General features: G+C 43.2%; 2 protein-coding genes across 2 annotated transcripts; both read right to left on the bottom strand.

Annotated features, from left to right (window-relative positions):
• Positions 1-866: 866 nt before the first annotated feature.
• si:dkey-73n8.3 (uncharacterized protein LOC100150965 homolog) lies at positions 867-4083 on the bottom strand. Its single transcript, XM_035142160.2, has 7 exons — positions 3987-4083; positions 3520-3635; positions 3032-3187; positions 2759-2863; positions 2258-2467; positions 1636-1828; positions 867-1230 (listed from the first exon to the last, which is right to left on the bottom strand). The coding sequence occupies exons 1-7, from the start codon at positions 3998-4000 to the stop codon at positions 1128-1130; spliced, it is 897 nt and encodes a 298-aa protein (XP_034998051.1). The 5' UTR covers positions 4001-4083; the 3' UTR covers positions 867-1127.
• Positions 4084-6230: 2147 nt separating this feature from the next.
• Positions 6231-21258, bottom strand: tnfrsf11a (tumor necrosis factor receptor superfamily, member 11a, NFKB activator). The gene is made up of 10 exons (XM_035142159.2): positions 20931-21258; positions 15911-15989; positions 15498-15623; positions 14643-14789; positions 14458-14548; positions 13867-13943; positions 13585-13692; positions 12942-12991; positions 11803-12730; positions 6231-8253 (listed from the first exon to the last, which is right to left on the bottom strand). Exons 1-10 carry the CDS (start codon positions 21003-21005, stop codon positions 7970-7972), a joined length of 1965 nt encoding a protein of 654 aa, XP_034998050.2. The 5' UTR covers positions 21006-21258; the 3' UTR covers positions 6231-7969.
• Between the last annotated feature and the right edge of the window lie 1149 nt (positions 21259-22407).

The following is a 22407-nucleotide window of genomic DNA, read 5'->3' as shown; positions in this document are numbered from 1 at the left end:
ATTATAATCACCGTGCACTCCTCTCCTCTCCTGGTTGATGCTCACACTGGATCCATTTCTTCATGATAGAAGTTTTCTGCTTTACTCCTCCCAGGAAGTGAGATGGAGCTTTTGATTTGAGAGCCCCCCTTTCCTCTTTTAAATCTCCATTTTCGATTAGTTTTATTTTAGTTTTTATAAATTGTTCTGCTTAATTTCTTATGTGGCCAGTGTCCTGATAATAATAATAACAACAATTATTATTATTATTCAACTTATAATACACTTTAGACTTTTATTTTTACTTTCATTTATATTTTTTAGATTTAACGCTATTGTTTTATGATCAGTACTGAATTTAAATATTGTGATACTGTAATCTTGGAGCATGCTGGTACAATAATTTGAAAGTATGTCAAATAATTTCAATTCAATTTTATGTTTATAGCGCCGAATGACAACATATATTATCTCAAAGCACTTTAAGTTGTAAATTGGAGAGAAAATTATAGAGAAACACAACTGTTCTCACAATGAGGAGAGAAAAAAAGTCTCAACAGGAAAAAACCTTAAGTCCTTTGAGATAATGTATGTTGGAATTTGGTGCTATATGCATGTAAAATTCAACTGTATCATACTGATAATACTCCAACTTGTTTTTTTACTCTAAAGTCAGATTGGACCAATTGCTAATTCCTAATCCCAGTCATGAGGATTTCCAAAATTAGCTCTAACACTGGAAGAAAAAAAATGAAAACAAGAAATCTTGGTAAATGTTGAATAACTTCTTCGGAGCAGGAGCTGTGCGAATTCGATGCTTGTTGTGTGTTGTCTTTGCTTTTTCACGTAAAACAACAAACCAGTCCAGACCAGTCAGCAGTTTGGATTTATCACTCATGGTTTTGTTTATTAGCAGCAGCTCTGACCTTCTCCTTCTCCGCAATCTATTTGTAGCTTTCATCACACATGACTTTCACCAATCAGACGCTTCAGTCCAGTTGGTCCATCGACCCCGTCACATGTTCAGCATTCAGCAAATCCAATAACATCACATATGTGGCATTGACGTCGTCACTCTATGAGCGTGGGGATATTGATTCATAGCATGTAGGAGGGGAGCATATGTGCATATGTAAAACTCTGCAGGTTTATCTCCAGCAGATGCCCAGCAGGTGGCAGCTCACAGCCCACAGCTTTAAGGCAATGCCATCATCCTGACCTGCCCGGCAGCCCTTTGCACTGGCACAGTCCCTGCAGGGAAAGGACAGGAAAGGGACACATAAGGAAACATAAGGAAAGGGAAAAAGAAAGCATAGGGGAAAGGAAAGGAAAAGAAAGAAAAGGAAAACAGAAGGAAAAGGAAGGAGATGAAAGGGAAGGCAAAAAATATTAGGAAAGGAAGGGAAAGAGAAAGGATTACATAAGGAAAGTAAATTAAGGGAAGAAAAGGAAATGGATGTGGGAAATACAGTTATTACCACCTTTGTACATTACATCATAACATTTGGATTCTCTTCCAATTATTTAAACAGCCACTCCCTCTTCTCCTCATCTAATTTAATGTCACATGATGATGTCTGTTTTTATTTTGTAACTTGTCAAGTGACTTGTGTGATTTGAACTGGTCGAACTGGGTACAAAACATTTCCCACTGACTTGTAGTGTCCTCCGGTGTGCAGCAGGTTCTCAGGGGTGACGGTGCAGTAGATGGTGGTGTAGGCCCCCTCTGCGGGGGTCCTGAACAGCACGCCGACGGTCTTGATTACGTCCAAAAGAGGGCGCCTTATGTGCCTGGTTATTTCAGTCTTCACCGTCCCGGGGTCCACGGAGTAAGTCGTCACACCAAGGGCTGGAGGGGAAAAGGACAGGGGTTCCTTTAACATGGCTCGACGTGGGGGGGATATATCCCAACAAAATATGAAAATAAAAGCGTGAAAGAAAGAAAAACCTAGAGAATAGTGTATAATTAGTCAAATGCAGGTTTGCATGGGGTCAAAACCAGAATCCATGGCACGGTAACTCCAGTTCATTATCTTGTATTCGATTTTTAAATATCTATATGTTTTTTTATATAGATGACAATGACAACCTAAGTCCAGTGAGCTTTGGTTCATTAAGATGGCTGTTTCCGACAAACATGTGTCTTCACGCCCAAAGCATTAGTGGTAGAAGCATGAGACCCTCACACTCACAAGAGACGCATTTACAATTTTTAATGCGGTGACGGAGAGACACAAAGAGAGAGATAAACATCCACGCTGCATGTTCCCGTTACTACCCTCAGTCCTCTTGGCCAGCTCTCTGGTGAACAGGACGTTGGCCAGCTTGCTCTGTGCGTACGCCCGCACGGGGTGGTAGTCCTTCTCGCCGCTGAGGTCCTCGAAGTGGATCCTGCCCATGGCGTGAGCCACCGACGACACGTTGATGACGCGGGATGGGGCAGAGTGCTTCAGCAAGTCGAGTAACAGGAAGGTCAGGAAGAAATGGCCTTGAGAGGGAGGACAGGGGGGGTGGAAGTACACAGATTGAAAAAGTGTAAAGCATTTACAATTATATGCAACTTTTAATAAATGCACAAAAGATTTACACGGTGATGAGAACAGACAGTGAAAGAAGATGGTTGATCATTTGGTCTTTTGATGCAAACTAGGGCAACAGGCATTTCTATCAATTTAGTGGCCCCCAAAATTCCTTTTGACGCCCCTGCCTATAGCTTAATACAGTGACAACCCCCCAGACCTGATGCAGATGAATTTCTTACACTATTTCCATCTCCTACCCAAGTGATTGACTCCAAACTGCAACTCGTATCCATCCACCGTCGTGGCATGAGGGCAAATAGCCACGCCTGCATTGTTGATCAGGAAGTGAAGAGACTTCTCACCTGGGAAACAGAATATCGGTTACCTGAGTCTATATATCTAATGCTGTATTTGGGAGTTTATGTTACTGTGTGTGTGTGTGTGTGTGTGTGTGTGTGTGTGTGTGTGTGTGTGTGTGTGTGTGTGTGTGTGTGTGTGTGTGTGTGTGTGTGTGTGTGTGTGTAACCCACTGTTGTAGACGTTCTCGGCAAACAGGCAGATCGACTTGGTGTCAGCGAGATCCAGTTGCTTGGCGACCACCCTGGCCCCCTCCACTTCCCTCATGATGTCACGGACGGCCTGCTCTGCCTTTGCCATGTCTCTGCACGCCAAAATCACCCGGGCACCTGCCGAGATTAATGCCTCTTACTGGTGTGCGTGCTTGCATGAGCATGCACGTTGAAATCTGATCACGGTGAGGTGAAGTTGAGCCTAAGCGTCTGAGTGTTTGTCTGTCACCGCATAAGGCAGCACTCTCTGATCTCATGATTTTAACTCTCTCATATTTAAAAATAGCAGGAACCCATTTTCATGAGCATTATTGGCTTCAGAAAAACTGTTTAACACTTGATTTGTTTTTCTTGCCCAAGCTTTTCATTATTAAATCTTTTCCACAAAGAACATGTCACTTTTAATCACTCGTTATTCTGTCTTTAAACATGCTGCTCTGATCACTTGCCTCTTCTGGCCAGGTCCTTGGCCGTCTCTTTTCCAATGCCAACGTTAGCCCCAGTCACGATGGCTGTCTTTCCCTCCAGGGACACATCTGAGGACCACTCGGAGATAAACAGAGACCTGAGGGATGAAGTGTGAAGGTAGAAATGAAGGCACCGAACATGAAATCCATCCTTTAACCATCATTAGAATAAAAAAAAGAAAATTTAAGCGTTTACATGATGTTTAACCATACAGTTGCTAAATTAGTAGATGGATAAAGTTTAGCACCTTAAAGGAAAAACAGTGTTTTCCAGAAAGTATACAGCCACCGTGTTATATCAAGTTAAAGGTCACACCCATCATGCACCTGGGTTAGATAAATAAATCAGGCTTACATCTGGCACTTATTACTGAAAGAAAACTGTTTTACAAAAAAACAAGCCAGTTCCACTTGTATATATATGATATCCAGCATAAAACGTTTCTTACCTGACTGCTTGCATTTCTACAAAATTCGAATATCCTTTCTAAAAATCTGAGCGACTACTTATTTCACTCGTGATGCATGAAGACTCAGGTCCCGAGAAACAAAACAGAGGACTAATATGAGAGAGAGATAGAGAGAGAGAGAGAGAGAGAGAGAGAGAGAGAGAGAGAGAGAGAGAGAGAGAGAGAAAGAGGAAGGGATGGAGGGAGAGAAAGAATCACAGCATTATGTCCCTTGAAGAGTCCTTCATCGTGCATTGGGACGTCGTGATTGGATACAAATCCCCTTCTGTTGAAAGGCCTCAATCGTACAAATCAATTAAGGTGAATTTTCCACACGCTTCCAGGCTGTGTTTAAATAGGCCAAAGTAACAGAGAGGCTTTATGTGTGTTTATGTAAAGCCTTATATGCCTATGTATTTTTTTAATATATATATACGTTTCCTCTGCCTGTTCACGTGGCCCAGTCTCTCCATCTGCTTTTTTAAACGATTCGATCCAAAGCAATTCATCATATTCAAATCCCTTTTGTGTCATAATTTGATCATTTGGCGGCTCTGATCCTCCATCAGCAGATTCTGCGGCTGAGATTGGAAAACCTGGATCTGCAGGTGAGGCGACTGTAATTTCAGCCTTTCACCACTGTGGATTTCCTGGTGCTTTCCACAGGAAGGTCCAATGCGAGCATGTTATTCTGATTACTGCTTGGAGCCAATAACATCACATTATCGGATCCTTCACAGGGAAAGTTGAACCATCACTCATTTATTTTAGTACATGTGACTAACTGTGCTTTTTCTCTCCCATAGTTTGTTCTCTCTCTCTCATTTCTGCACATCTCTGAGCTGCAGGACACTGCTCAACAACAAAAACGATTATTATCATGATTATTATATTATTATTCATGCTGTAATTAATAAAGTCATTACAAGTATAAATATCACTCTTATTATTTTCATTTTAACCAGCAGTCTGACGAAGCTTAAAAATGATGGTTACACAACTGTTCCCTCTCTCTCTCTCTCTCCCCCTCCCCGCTCATCCCAACCGGGCGAGGTACATGGCATTTTGGCCTGAGTCTGGTTCCAGAGGTTTCTTCCATTAAAATAAAATTGAAGTGAATTGAGTTCAAGAATCACTTTCTCCCTCTTTCATTTTATTATCAATATAAGTTTCGGTTGTGGTGTTAATGTGTTGTTTTTTTTAGGTTTAAATGATATCTGGTGGATTTAGGATCTGCTCGTAAAAACCCTGCAAAAGATTAAAATTTCTAAATGATCATGTTTACTTGTTATTTATCTTTTATTTAGTTGTGCTAGCAGGTAGGTGCCACTGGGGGGTGACTTCCTACATATCTCCTTTCAAATGAGAGACTGTTTTCTCACACACACACACGCACACACACACGCACACACACACACATTTGTGCTTCTGTCTTAGTGAGGACACTCATTCACATAATATATTCCTTAGGCCCTGACCCTAACCTTAACTATCCAAACTAAATGCCTAATCCTAACCCTAACCTAAATCTAACCCTAATCCTAACCCTAACCCTAACCTAATTCTAACTCTAACCCTAAAACCAAGTCATAATCCTCATACAGCCCATTAAAGGTGGGTCAGAAAGTGAGGACCGGCCAAAATGTCCTCACTCTGTAGGTTGTGGGCTCAAAATGGTCCTCACAAACATATCTGTACAAGTACAAACACACACACACTGAGCGCTGAAATCATTTAAAGCTCCAGTGAGGTTCTGTGTTGTCCAGCCAGATCTCATGTAAACCATGTGAAAGCCAGTCATAACTTCCTGTTTCTCACAAACAACCATAAAATAAGCTGAGACAAGACGCACGCGCACACACACACACACACACACATATATATATATATATAAACATACTCCTGTCGACCCAAACCAGGTCTAAATGTGCAGCCAGCTCCTCTCATGTGGTCTCTCTGTGACGCTAGTTGGTCTGACGGCGAGATTAGTTTCCCCTCACAGCTGCTCGCCATCGCCAGGCCCGATGAAAGGCCGCCCGACCGCCTGTCGTCACAGGGACGGAGACAAAGAGGCCTCGCCACATGTGTAATTAGCATCGCTTCGCAAAAAGATTATAGATCATCCCGAGGAGATAAACGACTCTCGCTTTGAGAGTTCGTCGAAGCCAGAATCTGAGAAAAGTTGACTGGAGAGAAACCACAGGGTCAGGATGGCAGCCATCCCGGAAAGGATTAGATGCAAAACATATTTTTATTTCAATCAAAATATTCTTTCAGTCATTCATTGCAATAGATTTGATTGATATGTACATAATTATTGAGGCTGCAGACATGTGAGTTCTACCAGCTGTTCATGGTTCACACATCCACACCACAAATCAAATGAGAGGAAGCACAAAGGGATCATTCTTATTTCTCAGATACATCATGCTTCTTTTTTCTCTTTGGAAATATTTACAAACATTGATCACATATGAATCTGAAATATTACATAAACAATCTGCTCTGGAAAAAATCATCTGAAAGAAAATATTACAAACAGTTTTTTCTTCATTAAGGCTTGCACATTAAAACACAATGAAACAAAACAAACTGGTAATAAAATAGCTTATCAAATGCATAGCATTTTTTATTTGACACAAACTGCACCTGTGGTGCAATAAGGAGAGAATTAAAAAAAAGTCAAGGATAAACAAGCATCGTACCAAAACTGGATGTGTCTCTTTTCTGTGAAATAGCTTTGGTTAGACTCTTCAAACCAGAGAATGAAAACTCGTGACAAATCTGTAAACTCATCTCAACTTTGACTCTACTCTCAGATCTTTCTGTAGCCATTAGATTCAGTTTTCTTCCCTGAAAATATTTATTTTCATTGCAGTTATTTCCACATGGTGGATATTTTGTTTTGTAACTGCTAAATTACCCAAACGTCAAATTCAAACTGGTTAAAAACGCCGCAGGCTTTAACCTTTACTGTCTAAAGGTGGGAAATGGGAAGTGCAATAACTCTTTTGTATCGAGACCCGGCTGCGATTTCCATACAACCATGAAAGCCTGACATTGTTCCAGTCTGAACTCTAGTTCCACATCCAATTCCCAACAAAATTCCCCATCAATGTCTGGAATGAAGGGAGTTTCCATGTGAAGGAGCCTGAAGCTTTCCACTGGAAATTAAAAAAAGGCATGTTTGAGGAGAAGTGCCCGAGGCTACGTTCAGTGACTAATGTCTGAGGAGAGACTAGTTACTGTTTGATTATGTTCCAAAGAATAACACATTTTTTTAAAAGTTGCCTCGTCACTCAGCTAATTGGTCGGATTCATTGTAATTGAAAGTCTTCCTGGCTATGACAAGCTGGTATGTGACAACCATACACTGTATATGAAGATGGATGACATGACAGCTCCTCAAAAGTGAAGCCTAAATGTCTCAATCACCACCTAGTGGCTGGCAGCAGTATAGGTCATTAACCCAACCTTCTCCCTGTAAGTAGATGGGAGATGGACCAGAAAAAAAGTCAAATTAAACGACAAATAAGTATATTTCTCCAAGATAGTTTCAGTCAAAATTTTGTTCAAACATTTTCTGGTGATTTTGATTTAATTAATTAATGCTACAAAAAAAAGGGTAAGAAGATTCATGGATTGACAGCTGAGACCGACTTGCGATTGGTCAAGTGTGTATATTGGCGACACCACAATAACGCGGCTCCATCACCTGATTGCTACGCCACCAACTCTGGTTCCAAATGCACAAGAGGGCAGCGCTCGTATCCAGGATGTTTTTGCTTTAATTCTGGATACTGGAAAGAAGTGGCGACACGTCATCCATCTTTACTTACATTCTAGGACAAACTAGGACAGTTTTTTTGTCATTTCATTGGGAGCTAAGATATATAAGGTGACGTAACCAACAAGAATGATCAGAGATCACTTGTCTATCTGATAGTTATTGAGAGGATGCACTGGGCTGACACAGCCACTGTTCACTTCCCCGGCGGCCGCTCGGTCATCACTTCTTGCACCGGCAGCGTCTCGTCTTGCACCGTGACGCGAGACAAGCAATCCCCTCTCGACCTCGCAGCGCGCTGTAAAAACGGAGCCGTCTCGTTGGCCTCTTCCTGGACGGGGCTTCGGAAGGCATCGTCCAGCCCCGCTCCGTCGCTGCCGACCGACGTCTGGCTGACGTAGACGACGATGACGTCGCCGCTGAAGTTCATCACCTGACCGCTGGAGATGAAGGTGGTGTTGTTGTTCCCCGACACCTGACCTGAGCATGTCGAATGTGGAGGGGGAGAAAAGGAAGAGATAGTGAGAAGTTTGGCACCAGAAAAGCGATCAAAGAGTGAGTTTTAGTTTTTCGCATTTAAAAAATAAAATGGTGCCAATACTTCTGGCTTCAAATGGGCGTCTGACCTCGACATCCCCAACTTCCCTATTCTGGTATAGAAAACGACAAGTACAGAGTCATCTCATTGACAAATCAGTCGAAATATAAATATATATGCTGTCAAATTCTCCTCCCACACACAGGAAGAGGTTCTCCTATGCATACGTACGTGAAGACGGGACTAAACCTCGGATGACAAATGGTCAGTGGGCGTGATGACCGCGCATGAAGACCACAGAGAGGCCGCGGCTACACAGATTGCCATATCACATCCTTTTCTGCCATATTTGTGTCAGAGTGTCCAGAACTCTTTTAGCGTGAGAAACTCAAGGGCTCTCAAAACACATCCATTTGGTTCAGGGTTTTACAGACATGGCTGAATACGTTTTTTTTTTTTAAAAAGTGCTGCTCAACTCTTTCTAACCTTGACTGCCTCGTAAAAACGTGTTTCTGCAACTGCCTCAAAATCATTTGCACTAACTCCGTGTACTGTTCACACATGAATTTGAGCCAATCAGGTTAATTATGTGATCAGCTGCTTTTTATTTTGTTTTGCAAGTCACCACTCAACACATTAAGCCTCTGGTTCCTATTTTATCCAGCCGCCAGTCTGACTTCCCAGCCGACAAAACAAGCCGACCCTCCGTGACTCACAGCTCATGTTTCATTTATTCACACATACAGCCCGCACACACACACGCGCACGCACACACACACACACACACACACACACGATCCGAGTAAATCCAAACAAACAGACTCCAGCAAACATTTTTACACTTATACACACACAGAGAAAAGCACACACACGCGCAGAGACACACAAATACACAAACAATATCAGTAAATCTGAGCTAGGCAAACATTTTTACACTTGCACTAACACACACACACACACAGAGAAAAGCACACACAGCACACACACAAAGTTGCACAGACAGACAAACACACAATCAGACACACTCCCCGAGAGTGTGTCTCTGTGTTCCCCCATCTGAGAGCCCTTTTCCCGGAATACCAGTCTGAGAGGTCCAGCTAAAAACTATGACATTTCACCACAACTTTGAAAACAAAGCTCTGTGGAATCTGCTTGGCTTCTTCTGTTTATACTCCCTTAATACCGAGCTGACTTTTTTTTTTTGTTGGATGCCCAACAATTCTAGCAATACAACTCAGACGGGGGTCAATTTGAACTCTATAGAACCCTCAGCCTGTTTAACCTGCGGGAGAACCACACTCATACACAGTTTTCCCTCAAAGTTCTTGCTTACTTTACCTGGTGAGCTGCCAGTTTGAATCTGGGTCATTAGCTCGGCTGAGGAGCCCTCGAAACTAAAAGTATTTAACGTCCTAACCAGCTCTGGTGGAGCCTCTGAGTGGCCGACAGATACGGTTTACGTTGTATAATAGACAGCTTCTATGTGTGAGACTTGTGTGAAACCACCGACCCTCGCTTCACCTTAAAATAGCACGAGCGGGAAGTCTTTTAATCAGCTGCCATTACTGCATGATGGGAAACGGAGTTCAAAACGTGTCATTTGTCAGTCCAAAATAGTCTTCACAAGTTTCTCTGTGAGAGAGCATGTGTGTTGTGTGTTTTTGTTGGGTGGGCAGGGTTATAAAAAGTATTACTCAAGCTGCCACACATCTTGCTTCAATTAAAGCTGTGGTCACTTTTTGCGCAACCCTATGGAACTCTGGGTAAACAGGAGCTTTGTCGATGGCACAGTTCACGCTGATGCACACTGATGCTCGTTCACACACACACACTTTACACTGTATGTTGGAGTGTGGTTCTGGTGGTTCACTGGCTCACCAAACACACACACACGCAGCACGCACGCACACAGACAGACAGACAGACAGACAGACAGACAGACAGACAGACAGACAGACAGACAGACAGACAGACAGACAGACAGACAGACAGACAGACAGACAGACACCCACACACACACACACACACACACACATACACACACATACACACACACACACACACACACACACACACACACACACACACACACACACACACACACACACACACATTTATTCCTGCTTCCTGTGTGGGCTCCTGAAATTTAGGGTTCAACTCTCATTACTGGCGTCAATAAGGCATATTTCTCACACATTCACTCACAGACACAGACACAGACACACACACACACACACACTCCTTATTCTCCTGCTGAAACCAATCCTCTGTTATAAGCTGTGTTGAGCATGTTCACCTAATGATACCCCAGCTTCAGCTAACCACTGTCTCGATCAGACTGTTCTGATAATACTGCTTTTGTAAGTAACCATAACCACCCAGTGGCCGAGGCACAAATACACAAATATGCTTCCCGGAGATTTTTTTTTCGCTTTGGCGGCGTGCGTGCGTGTGTGCGTGCGTGCGTGTGTGTGTGTGTGTGTGTGTGTGTGGAGCCCTTTGAAAGAACAATACAAAGTTCAAGTGTGTGACAGTAAAACTTTCCATTTAAACCAACACAAATTTCATTGTGTTATTCTTGGTGGCTGGTCCCACCTACTTTGTGGAGAGGGAGCGCTGTAATGCCGTGTATGAAATCATGTATGGGTTCGACCCTGTGGCAGCACGGTGGTGACTGGCTCCACAGACACAGAGCACAGAATCCACCTGGAAAACACAACCGTGCTCTCACAGTCTTTGAAATGAGCCGTTCTCCCCATAGGACACAACCACTGTGCATTCAGATGACTTTGAGAGGCTATAGCATTTTATTATAATAATATAATATAGATCATATAATATTTAAGGGAATCGACATGTATAGGTATGTATGTATTTATGTATATATGAGAAAATATATATGCATACATATATTAATGGTAACCTATTTAATTTCTTTAATAACACAAATATAAAAGTTATTAAGTTATTAAAGTTATACATTGTATATTATAAAGTAAAAATACTCATATTAATACTTATGATGTGGTAATTGACTAACTCAGAGAATTGTATTAAGTCAAAATTGTGAGACACTAAGGTAAAAGCACAACTTAAAAAATATAATAAAATAAAAAATAATTTGATATAGGCAAAAGAAAACACAACTTTTACTTACATTTTTTATTTGTTAAGTCATAATGTTGATTTAGTATATATATTTAGTTTTTCTTTCTAATAATAATAATTTATACATTTATATATTTTTATTTATAGTATAAAATGCAGCTCAAGAACACAATAACAGAAGCAGATAGGAACATAATCTGATAGACTAGCTTAAAGTTAACAATGGTGCTAGTTAGAGACTTTTAAAATCCATCCTGGTGCTAAAACTGATGTGATATGTTCAAGTACTCAGGTTCAAATTATTGTCAGCCTTCATAATATTTCATTATATATTTCTGTTGTTCTGCCAGTTTAAATTCTTGACGTTTGAAATGTGTACCCACCTGAGGTAAGCGTTGGTTCCGCCAGCTGACTATGGAGGCTCTCAGGAGAGCACTGCAGTTCTGACTCCCCACACGAGAGCTTGTTTCTACTGTTATTCTCCCAGGAAAGACCCTGGCCTGGCTCCGGGCCAGAGGCCTCGGGGGGTTTGTCCAGGTACAGATCTCTAACAGACGAGGACGTCATCAGGGGACTGACTGAGGTCATCGCAGAGGTTGTGCTATTCTCTGCTGAGGTGGTGTCTGTGCTCGCCAGTCTGTATAACTCCTCCTGTTTCAGCGGTGACCTGTCGGTCATGTTGGGTTTGAACTCTGGCGACACCAGAGCCTGGGACAGAGGCAGGCAGAGTTCAGGACGTGGGCTGGATGGAGGGACGACAGAGGAGCTGTGGAGGAGTGGAGGAGAGAGAGACACGAGGGACGCAGCAGCCGTTTCACTCTTGCACAAAACCATCTTTTCTTGATTCCCGTTGCCCTTCTCCCCGCTCTCACTCCTCTCTTCTTTCCCGCTCTCATCTCCATCCCTCTCTCCATCCAGCCCTCCACACGAGCATGTTCCTGGAGTCCCGGGGGAGACGGCCTGGCTGCAGTCCTCGTTCTCCCCGACCTCCAGTGGCTCGCGAACAGGGATGACGCACACGCAGGAACCCGCCAAGAGAGGGGGCACGCTGGCGACCTCCTCCTCCTCTGACACCTCCTCCGGCTCTCCAGACCCTTCGCTCTGATCCTCCGTCACCGTCTTCCCGTTGGTTGCTACGCTTTCTGTCATTTCCCCGGTGAAGGGCAGCGAGACCTTGACGTCAGGAGCAGAGGTGGGGAATGTGCAGAGGGGCTCGTCTGTTGGGTTGTGTGGTGCTTGGTAGACGAGTTTGGTGATCTCACACGGTGTACACTTAGGACCCCCACTGTGGTAAAGAGGGTCCAAGGTATCCTAGAACAAAAGAAGCACGGAAATAAGCACTGAGAATAACCATTATCTTCTGTGCATTGTAGGAAATATGATTTCAAAAAGTGTTATGCACACAATTTAAGAGACTTTGGCTGTATTTGTGCCTCATTGAGACAAATATTTCAAACATGCACGTGCAACTACATGCAATGCAGTGGATTTCTGTGTATTTTCAACTGTAATTCCACTTTACCTGCTGTATCCTTGTACTCTTCAGATTCTGAACACACGATCGCAGATTTACTGGACAAAGAAACAACACATTCTAGGTTAAAATGGAAAGGATGAATCATGACCCATTTTCAGCCACGAACCCCAGAATCCACCGGGTCTTTCTAATACGAAGAACGCAGCAGGAGATTGTTCAGGTCGGACACATTCACAACAACAGGACAATGTGTGGAACACTCATGCGAGGGGTGGCGTCAGTAGAGCCTGCGGGAGGCAGGATGGAAATTATGCGATTTTGTTTACAGCACATCAACATCAGTGTCTGCCCCTTTTGCCAAAACCTCTCGCATCCTGTTGTCTTCTACTTGTATGGCTCCTCTCATATTTACATTCTTCCTGTTTTGCATGTCTCGTGTGTTAGAAACGTCATCAACACACCCACTCGCTCTAAAAGTCTCAGAAAATGTCCGCAGCAACTGACTCAGACATTTGCGTTCTCATGTACTTCAGCTCCTACGGTAAATTTTAGGAAAAAGTTTGGGCAAAGAGGTTGTTGAACATCAGGACTATAAATTGAGAACTAGTTCAAACAGCAAGTCAGATCTATTTATCTATGTACTTCAATGTTTTTGAATATAAGATAAATTTACGGGGCTGTAGCTTACCAGAGAGTAACTTCAGTTTGTCCTTGTAGCAGAAAAGCAGCAGGATGAGGAGACACAGAACGGTGATGACTGACAGAACTGAAACTATGACCCAGGAGGGCGTGGCACCTGCAAGCGAGACAAGTTCACAGATCACGTTTTATATTTTACAGCTACTGTCAGTCAAACATATCGTAAATCACACATGAGGTTTAGGTGATTAGTCGTTTGTTTCCTCCTGAGTGGATGTTGAACATGCATTGACTGGTCTTTGTATGACAGTGTCCACTGAACATGTCTCACCAGACACAGGGAGTCCACATGCTGCATCGGCCTGAGCGCTGCCTGGATGTGTCTCAGTCCTGCCCTCGGCCTTACAGCTGAAAGAGAAGATGGGGGTTAAAAAAACAATGAAGAGCAAAGACTACACGTGGACATGTGTTATTTTGTTCATTACAGGGTAACACCAGCCTAACAGCCTCCACCACTGGACAGCTCTGTGATGAAGAAACAGAAAGAGAGCGAGAGATGGAAAAAAGGGAGATTTTCCCTTCTCTCAGTCCATCATCATCATCATCATCATCATAAACATCATCATCACCGTTCCGGCCTGTGCTGGCTTCTGGTGAGGAGATCTACCAGGTTGCGTTTTCCCTTCAGAAAGATCTCAGCCTAAACACTGTTTGTGTGCGTGCATATGTATGTGTGTGTGTACTTCTTTTTGGGACATTTGCAGAACTCGTTTGCAAATGAATTTGATTAGGCTGTACACAATGAATGGAAGTCAATGCAAATGTCAGTGCAGAGTGTAAAAGGGTTGGGCCAGAGCCTGATTGCTTGGATTTACTGCAAATGTGTGTGTTTGTATGTGTGGGTGCAAGCGTCCACACTTACTTAGTCCATTGTTTGCATTGTTCTCCGTTGTTGTCAGCAGAGAAGCAGCCTTTCTTACATGCCACACAGACCTTCCTTCCGTTCGTGGAGTCTGAAAGGAGCAGCATATATTTCATCAGATGTGTCATGTCTCCGGTTCACGAGTCCCTCCGTAAAATGTCGGATGTGATTGTTGTGACTCTCACCGGGATCCACCTCGAGGCCATATCCGGCACTGCAGGTGGGAATCCTCTCACAGAACTCACAGTTGATGGGGTAGCACTGGAGGTGGGGGAGGCAGCGGCACGGCTCCTCTGCCACAGTGTTCTCAGGCCTCTCCATGAAACCCTTAACTGCAAGGGGGGGAGTCAAAGGGGGAGTATTTTTATACTATAGAGATATACGATGAGATCACCAGGACATTCTTTTTGTGATGGTCGGAACATTTTTTCAATACAAAAAGACAAGTCCCAATAGTATGACAATAAGTAGGCAAACCTTTAATCATACATTTTGTTTCGAGTACATCAGCAATAGTTTAAGGTTTGAAAAACTGGATACATTCAAATTTGTTGGGTTTTTGGTTCTCTGGTGTATTCTAACTATTAGGAAACAACAATCCTAGTTTCAAACACATTATTATTAAAGGTTCAGTGTGTGAGATTTAGGTGAAAGGGATCTATTGGCAGAAATTGAATATAAAATAATCCTAGTCATGATTTCACGAGTGTGTTTCATCTAAATTGTACAAATTGTTGTTTTCTTTACCGTAGGATGGACCCTTTATATTTAAATACTTTATATTTACACCAGGGGGGGGGTGGTCCTCTCTACGGAGGCTGCCATGTTTTTACAGTAGCCCAGACTGGACAAACTAGACGCCTTATGAGTTTTTAGGACAACTGAAGGCTTCCACTGGTTCTCTTTCATGTTAGGAAGGGGAGGGTGAGGTGAGGGGTATTCAGCTGCAACATGCAACTTCACCACTAGCTGTCACTAAATCCTACACACTGAACCTTTAAGGCAGGATTTTCGTCCTTATTCAAGATGTTGGTACTGACTCGGGTCACAGAACTTCTGCTGGAGACAGCGGTCCTCTTCGGTCCAGCCGGGTTGGTATTCACCGCGATTGCACTTTATACATTTCGTCTTTTGAGAGTCAGTGCAGGCAGCGAGCATACGGAAGCCTGGTGGGGACAAAAAGTGAGACACAGAGTCAGAGCAGGAAAATAAGAGGTCTGTGTGTGTGTGTGTGTGTGTGTGTGTGTGTGTGTGTGTGTGTGTGTGTGTGTGTGCAGAATATGTCTTTGAATCATTGTGAGGACATTTTGGCCAGACATCAAAACTTCAGAGGGCTGTTAGATGTTCAGGTGAGAATTAAGAGGAGGATTAGGTGTTTAGATTAGGGTTATGCGTGTGTGTGTGTGTGTGTGTGTGTGTGTGTGTGTGTGTGTGTGTGTGTGTGTGTGTTTACCTGGCCCACACTTCTTGCAGCATCTGGTGCCTCTTACGTAATGAGTCTCATCACAAGGTAAAGTTTTGGATACCACATCCTAAAAAAAAAAACATCAAGACATAAACTGATGTGTTATTTTGTGTAAGTTTAGCTTTTTATACGTCTGTGTGTCCTGATACTAAATGTATTTGAAGAAAAGATTCCCACATTAATTCGTGCTTCGCTCGATCAAAAACGTCCCTTGATGTCTGCCACGCTTCGGAGGCCATCTTCCTCCGTCTTTTCTCCATCTTTCAAATCCACATGAGGTATTTTGAGACGGCGGTGAGTAATGAGAGGAAGAGGATGGTTGTTTTCCACGACGTGCCCAGGAATTCTTTCCGCCACCTCAGAAGCACCTGACCACAGCGGCGCACAGCCTCCAAACCGGCAAACCAAACCCCCCTATAGTACCCAATTACCCATGGAGAGACCAACTGGAATTAAAAGCAATCAACTCCAACTGCCGTCAGATTAGAACACACTGGACTCCAGATGTTCTCCTATTGTACATTAGAGAGCTATTCGAATATAATTACCATGTGTTTGAGTCCCCTATTAGTCAACTTGTCCATTACATAAATAATGCGAATAACAGCTGGCTGCTATGACACTTAAATGATGAGTTTATTCCCAAAAGCTCTTTCTCCTGTTATAACTTAGAGTAATGCTATAAATAACATTTCCTGCTGTGATTCAACACAGCAATCTGTAGTTTAGCAAGGGGCACCAGAGAGGGAAACATCTGGGAGCTCTAGTAAAAAAAGGCCACAAAGGTAAGCCAAGGCTCACCCCCACACACACACACACACACACACACACACACACACACACACACACACACACACACACACACACACACACACACACACACACACACACACACACCCTGCAGCCACCCTCACCACACTGCTGAATTAGAGAATCTGACTGTTATGACAGAAACGATGCCAAAGCCACAGTGTCTATATAAAATGTAGAAAAACACAACGTATAGACTCTGTCCTCGGACCTTACTCTTTTAATTTTTCACATTCAGCACATCTCAATGTTTGTCTTTCCCATGAAATTACATGCTGTTTCAGTCTAACAGTAATTTGTACAGCTAAAGAAATGTTGGTGCTGCAGCAACATTCAGAGGAAACACATTTGAAATAGTCTCCGACTCTCACTTTTCTCTCCCATGGTGCAACTGTGTGTCTGCAACTTTCAGCAGCTTCATAAAGACACAAATTATTGACTGTATTTAAAGAAAGATGACGTAACTGCGCCCAACAAGTGAAGCCAAAGCATCTAGATTGCCACCTGGTGGCTGGCAGCAGTATAGGTCATATGCCCCGCCTCCTACACGTTAGTGGACAGGATGTGGACCCAAATAAAAAGTCAAAGTACAATTTAAAAAACCTTTTTCCCTGAGATGATTTCTTTCATTTTAGGTAGTTCTCACACTGATGTTCTGTAAGTTTGGTTTTTATTAGTTATTTGATGCTATAAAAACAGAGTGATACCTCATGATTGACAGCTGAGACTGACTCACGATTGGTCGATAGCATGTATCAACGGTACCACACCACTGCAGCTTCTTCCCCTGATCAATACTGCACAGACTCTGGCTCCAAATGCACAAGATGGCAGCGTGATTAAAACTGTTCACGTCCATGAAGAATGAGCTTCCTCAATAAGAGCAGTTGCATAAACACAGCATTTATGTCCAGCAATTCAATGTTGCTTTGGAGATCATATTCATGCATCACTGTGCACTGGTGAAATCAATTAGGTAATTATTTCTCTGTAGGACTAGTTTTAATTACGTAATTTATAGAATTACAATGATAACTTTCCTTTTGTTGAAATGTTCAAGTTCCATTGGTTTGAACTGATTGTAACAAGGAATCAAATCTTAAAATAAAACTGAATATTTAAGGATAACATCAGATTAAATAAAAAATACTTAGCTCCCTTCCCTCCTCTCTCCCTTTCGTTCTCACACCTCCACAGTAAATTCTGTTTAGTCTCAATGTCTTTTGCCTCGGGCAAAAGCAGAGCAACATGAACGCTGGCAAGCTTTTAATTACCTCCACTCGGTCGCTCGCACATCAGCCAGTCTTTGTTTCAGAATCTCTGCAGAGGAATAATGACGCACGGCGCTCGGACCACAGCACTAACGAGGACCATGTGCTGCAGCAAACAGAAGTGACAGAGGAGGAGGAACGGTTCCCATGACAATGTTCATGTCTATGGATGGATGGATGGATGGATGGATGAATGGATGAATGGATGGATGGATGGAGAGACAGACAGACAGACAGACAGACAGACAGACAGACAGACAGAGAGATAGATAGAGAGATAGATAGAGAGATAGATAGACAGATCACACACACATAAAGAATTCTGGGAAGTGTGTTTTGGCGATGGCCACATCTAAACATTGGCTGTCGGTTCTGTGAGGCCGTTATGTTTTGACAAACTAAATATACAGTAAATGTCACAGGAAAAGAGCTGATCCACCCTATATGATTATAGGTTATCATACCGGTAAAGATAGAACACGCAACCTCAACTTTTAAGGCTGTACAAATACAGTAATATATGAATGTGTGTGTCCTACAGCTTGTTCAAAGAAGAAATAGGGGGATAGTCAAATAGATATGATTGGATAAAAATGTTCCAGGGCTCCAGCCTTTTTTTTTTTAATCTCATCTTTTAAAAATCCTCCAGCATGTGTGAGATCAGGAGTGTGACACACAACACATTCCTTTTTGGCGTCAGAGTAGGGGAGGATTTGCATAACGGCCACGGCAGCCGCTGGCAACGGGCCTAAAGAAGCAGAGTGTGACTTTCAGGCCTCTGTGTGTTTCAGCGCTCCGTGATAAGGCTGCTGTAAAAAAAAAAGAAAAAAAGAAGCATGTTGCACAACGCCTGAATGTTTGTATTGTGTTTACACCTGTGGTTCATTCTTTTAAACAGCCATAAAAATGAACTCCTTTGAAGTTCCACCTGCGCAAATTATGACTTTTACTCGTTTTGAAAGTCTCATACTCAGCTAATAAATACTTTCCATACTTGTAAACCATATGTGGCACTGAAGGACCTTTATGGATTTATCCTCAAATAATAAAAATGATGATAATAATACAGTGTTAACACTTTGTATTGTCTCGTTGGCATAAACTGCCAGTGATTTAATGGTTATCCAGTACATGTAAGAGACTATTAAGTAGAGTTTTCTCAAAGGCTCTGACTTATTTTATAATTGCAGCAGCTTTGACACAAAAAGAACAAGCTTGAAGATGAGAAGGATGACTTATAACCACCATGGGACCCAAAAAAAAGCTGGAAACACGTCCAAGGGAGAATTTATCTAATCTGCGCTAATTGTTTTAAGGAACTTGACAGAGTTTAATCGGGGCCCGAAGACCAATATGACCCCTCCTCTTTCCACACAAAGCTCTGTTGTTATTACAAAGCTTCATATTTTATCAGGCAGTTGAAAGTCTGTTGTCTGAAAAGTTAAATCAAGTTTGGATCTGCAGGCCTGAGGCAATGTGGTGTTATTGCTGAAGCCACGACACACATAACATTACTGGAGAGATGGATGGACGGATGGAAGGACGGATGGAGAAAAAGCTCAACGTTTTTCGGTGGAATATCAAATGAAGGAAAAGGAGACAAGACCCAGAGAGAGATTCTTGACGGGTGGATGACAGAAAGGTGGACAAACAGAGGACGCCTGGGGAAACAGACTATTAAATAAAGTACACAACTACTGACTTTTTAAGCCCAGAACATCTTGAACTAATCCTGTGTTGCTCAATCACACAGGCGGTTTGAAATGAATTTGAACCATTTCTGGACGAAGTGGTTGAAAACCAATAAGCGAAGGGGGATTTTATTGGAGGATACAGTGAGTCAGTGATGGCAAGACCACGGTGAGAACATACCAGAGCCAACGGTTTGCAGTGTCACCTTAAAACGTAGGATGGCTTTCCTCGCTTCCTCTGTGCACACTGACTCATTTTCCATGCATCAAATCTGCATTCCCTCACTCTGTTTGCCTCAATACTTGAAAAACTAAAAACTGGGACTTCTTGCTTCTGTGCCATCATCATATCTCTTGCAACACACCTTAGTAGAGCAGAAGGAGAGAAAGAGAGAAGAAGGAGCGTCTGTTCCAGTCAAAGTTGTAATGCTGCTGGTTTACGGTAACGCGCACACAAACAGCCTGTGATGGATGACTGGTGCCCAGCAGTCCCACCGCCCCAACCACATCTTATAAACTGCTCCACCTGGATGGAGTTAGAGCCGCTTGGACTGCACAACAACATGGACAGCATGTCATTGGCCATTCACTCTTTTTCCTCACCACCAAAATCAAACTGTGGCCTTGGATCATGCTGTGGGAGACATTACGCATTGTTGTTATTTCAATGGTTTGGTTTGTATCCATGCCATTGGAGTATGGCACTGCCACCACCGTAACTTTGTATTGTCTTCCAGTCCTAATCTGTAGGGAATAAAACCAGTGACAACTTGTCTGGATCCGTGCAGGAGCTTTACTGCTGCCTGGGTCCTGATGCGCCATTTGGCCAGCGCCGGTCCCCCCCTCCGGACCGGACCGGGAGAGAATGTTTGGTGGAGGGAGAAGAACATCCTGCGGCCAGCGGCGTTTTTGCGGTCAGACCGCGCATGCAGGGGGAGGTGGACTCGACCCAAACACAACTGTTTCCAGTCAAAACTCAACCATCATCTCTTCCCCTCAATCCGCGCAACAACATCTCAGGTGTTGGCACCGTTACACTTTTCCATCTACTCCATAGCGATTCTCACTTTTTTTGGGGCAAAGCCACTCATGTATAAACGTTTGACAGCCCCCGAGAAGTAGGTTATAGGAGAACAAAACATCTATGCACTGTTTTTTATTTATAAATACACTCCTTACTGCTGTTATCAAGGACATTAAACCCCCCCCCTTCAGTCACAGAAGTGGTGTTTTTACCTGTGCGTAAAAGGCGACGAGCGCACACGTTATCCAGCCTCGGAATATCCAACTCGTAGAAAAGTTCAGTCTCATCTCTGCAGGAGGATGAAGACTCCTTCCTTCTCGGGACAAACTTTCCTTTTCTCTCAGCCAAGACGACGATCTCCCAAGGCCGAGATCAGATTCTTCTCTTCGGGATTCAACTCAGTAAATCACTTCTTCTTGCGCGCAGAAATGTGGCGGAGCCTCCGCAACGTCTCATGGGGCATTCTTGCGCCTTCATTCCCGGTTAGGCTGCAGTTACAGTTCCCCTCCTCTCCTCTCCTCTCATCTTCCTTCTGCTTTCACCCACGCGTTGTGGAGCAGAGGATGCATGCAACAGCTTGTAAAAGCCGAGTGAGTGACTGGGGCAAGGGAGGGAGCTCCTCCCACCACGTTGCCACATGTAAAGAAAGAAAGAAGTTCACCCCCCCCCCCAACCCCTCTGGCTCTGTGCACTGATCTCTCTTTCTGAATGAATGAATGAGTGTGTGTATGTGGCAGTTAGTGTGTGAGTGTTACTGTGACATGAACCTTCACACACTGGAAACACAACTGTGCAGCATCTCTGCAGAAAACAGTTGCAGAGTTTATTTTTGGAGCCGTTCCTGAAGTGACACTTTTGGTCTAAAAATGGTGTCATGACCTCACACCCGAGATGAACTCAGATATGACCAAACGCACACGAAAGGCAAAGAATGTGGTGACTATCAAAAAGCTTTCACTTCCTGCATGAGCCATTCATCCTGGATGGCGAGTAGGCTGCTCTCCGCTCTGGAGCGTGAGACCTGGAACCGTTACGACCATTTCTTCAGTCGACAAATGTCTTTCATTTAGCAGAATAGTGACTGCAGCTGTGCTGGTGTGGGGAAGACAGCGATTCAGAGAAAGAGAGAAAAAACTGTATTTTCCCTCTGAGCATTGCAGATCAGAGGCAGCCAAACTTGGCAAGTGAGGGAGGGCGGGTTCGGCTGAGTGGACAACATGTTCTCCTCAAAGTGACAGTTATGCAAATATTAAATTGCAGGTAGGCCCTGAACGCAGAAAACAGGAGGCTGGTCGGCCCGAGAGAGAAGAGGTGCCAAAAAAAGATGCCAAAAAAAATTAAGCAATCTTGTCTTATTCGTGCAAACAAGATTGATTGATTCATGCTAGACCCTGTCTACTCTAATAAATGTTCTAAGTATTATTAATTTGTTGATGTGCTGTTACATGCAACAACTTCTGTCTGTCCTGATTGTGACTCTTCTGGATGTTTCTCATTTCTCTAGGTCGAGGGTTAAGGACAGAATGTAGATGTCTCAACTTGTACAGTTTGTTGAGGCCTAAGAGGTTAACTGTGATTTGTGAATACGAGCTGCTTTTCTTTGATGCAATTGGACAAAAAATGTATATTTATTCAGACACAGAATTATTGTCAACTCTACAGTTGCAGTTTCTAAATTAATTATACTGT

The sequence above is a fragment of the Hippoglossus stenolepis genome, chromosome 19 (assembly GCF_022539355.2).
Source record: "Hippoglossus stenolepis isolate QCI-W04-F060 chromosome 19, HSTE1.2, whole genome shotgun sequence".
NCBI lineage: Eukaryota > Metazoa > Chordata > Actinopteri > Pleuronectiformes > Pleuronectidae > Hippoglossus > Hippoglossus stenolepis.
Note: the sequence above shows the minus strand (reverse complement) of the source record. Positions and strands in the feature narration are given on the sequence as shown.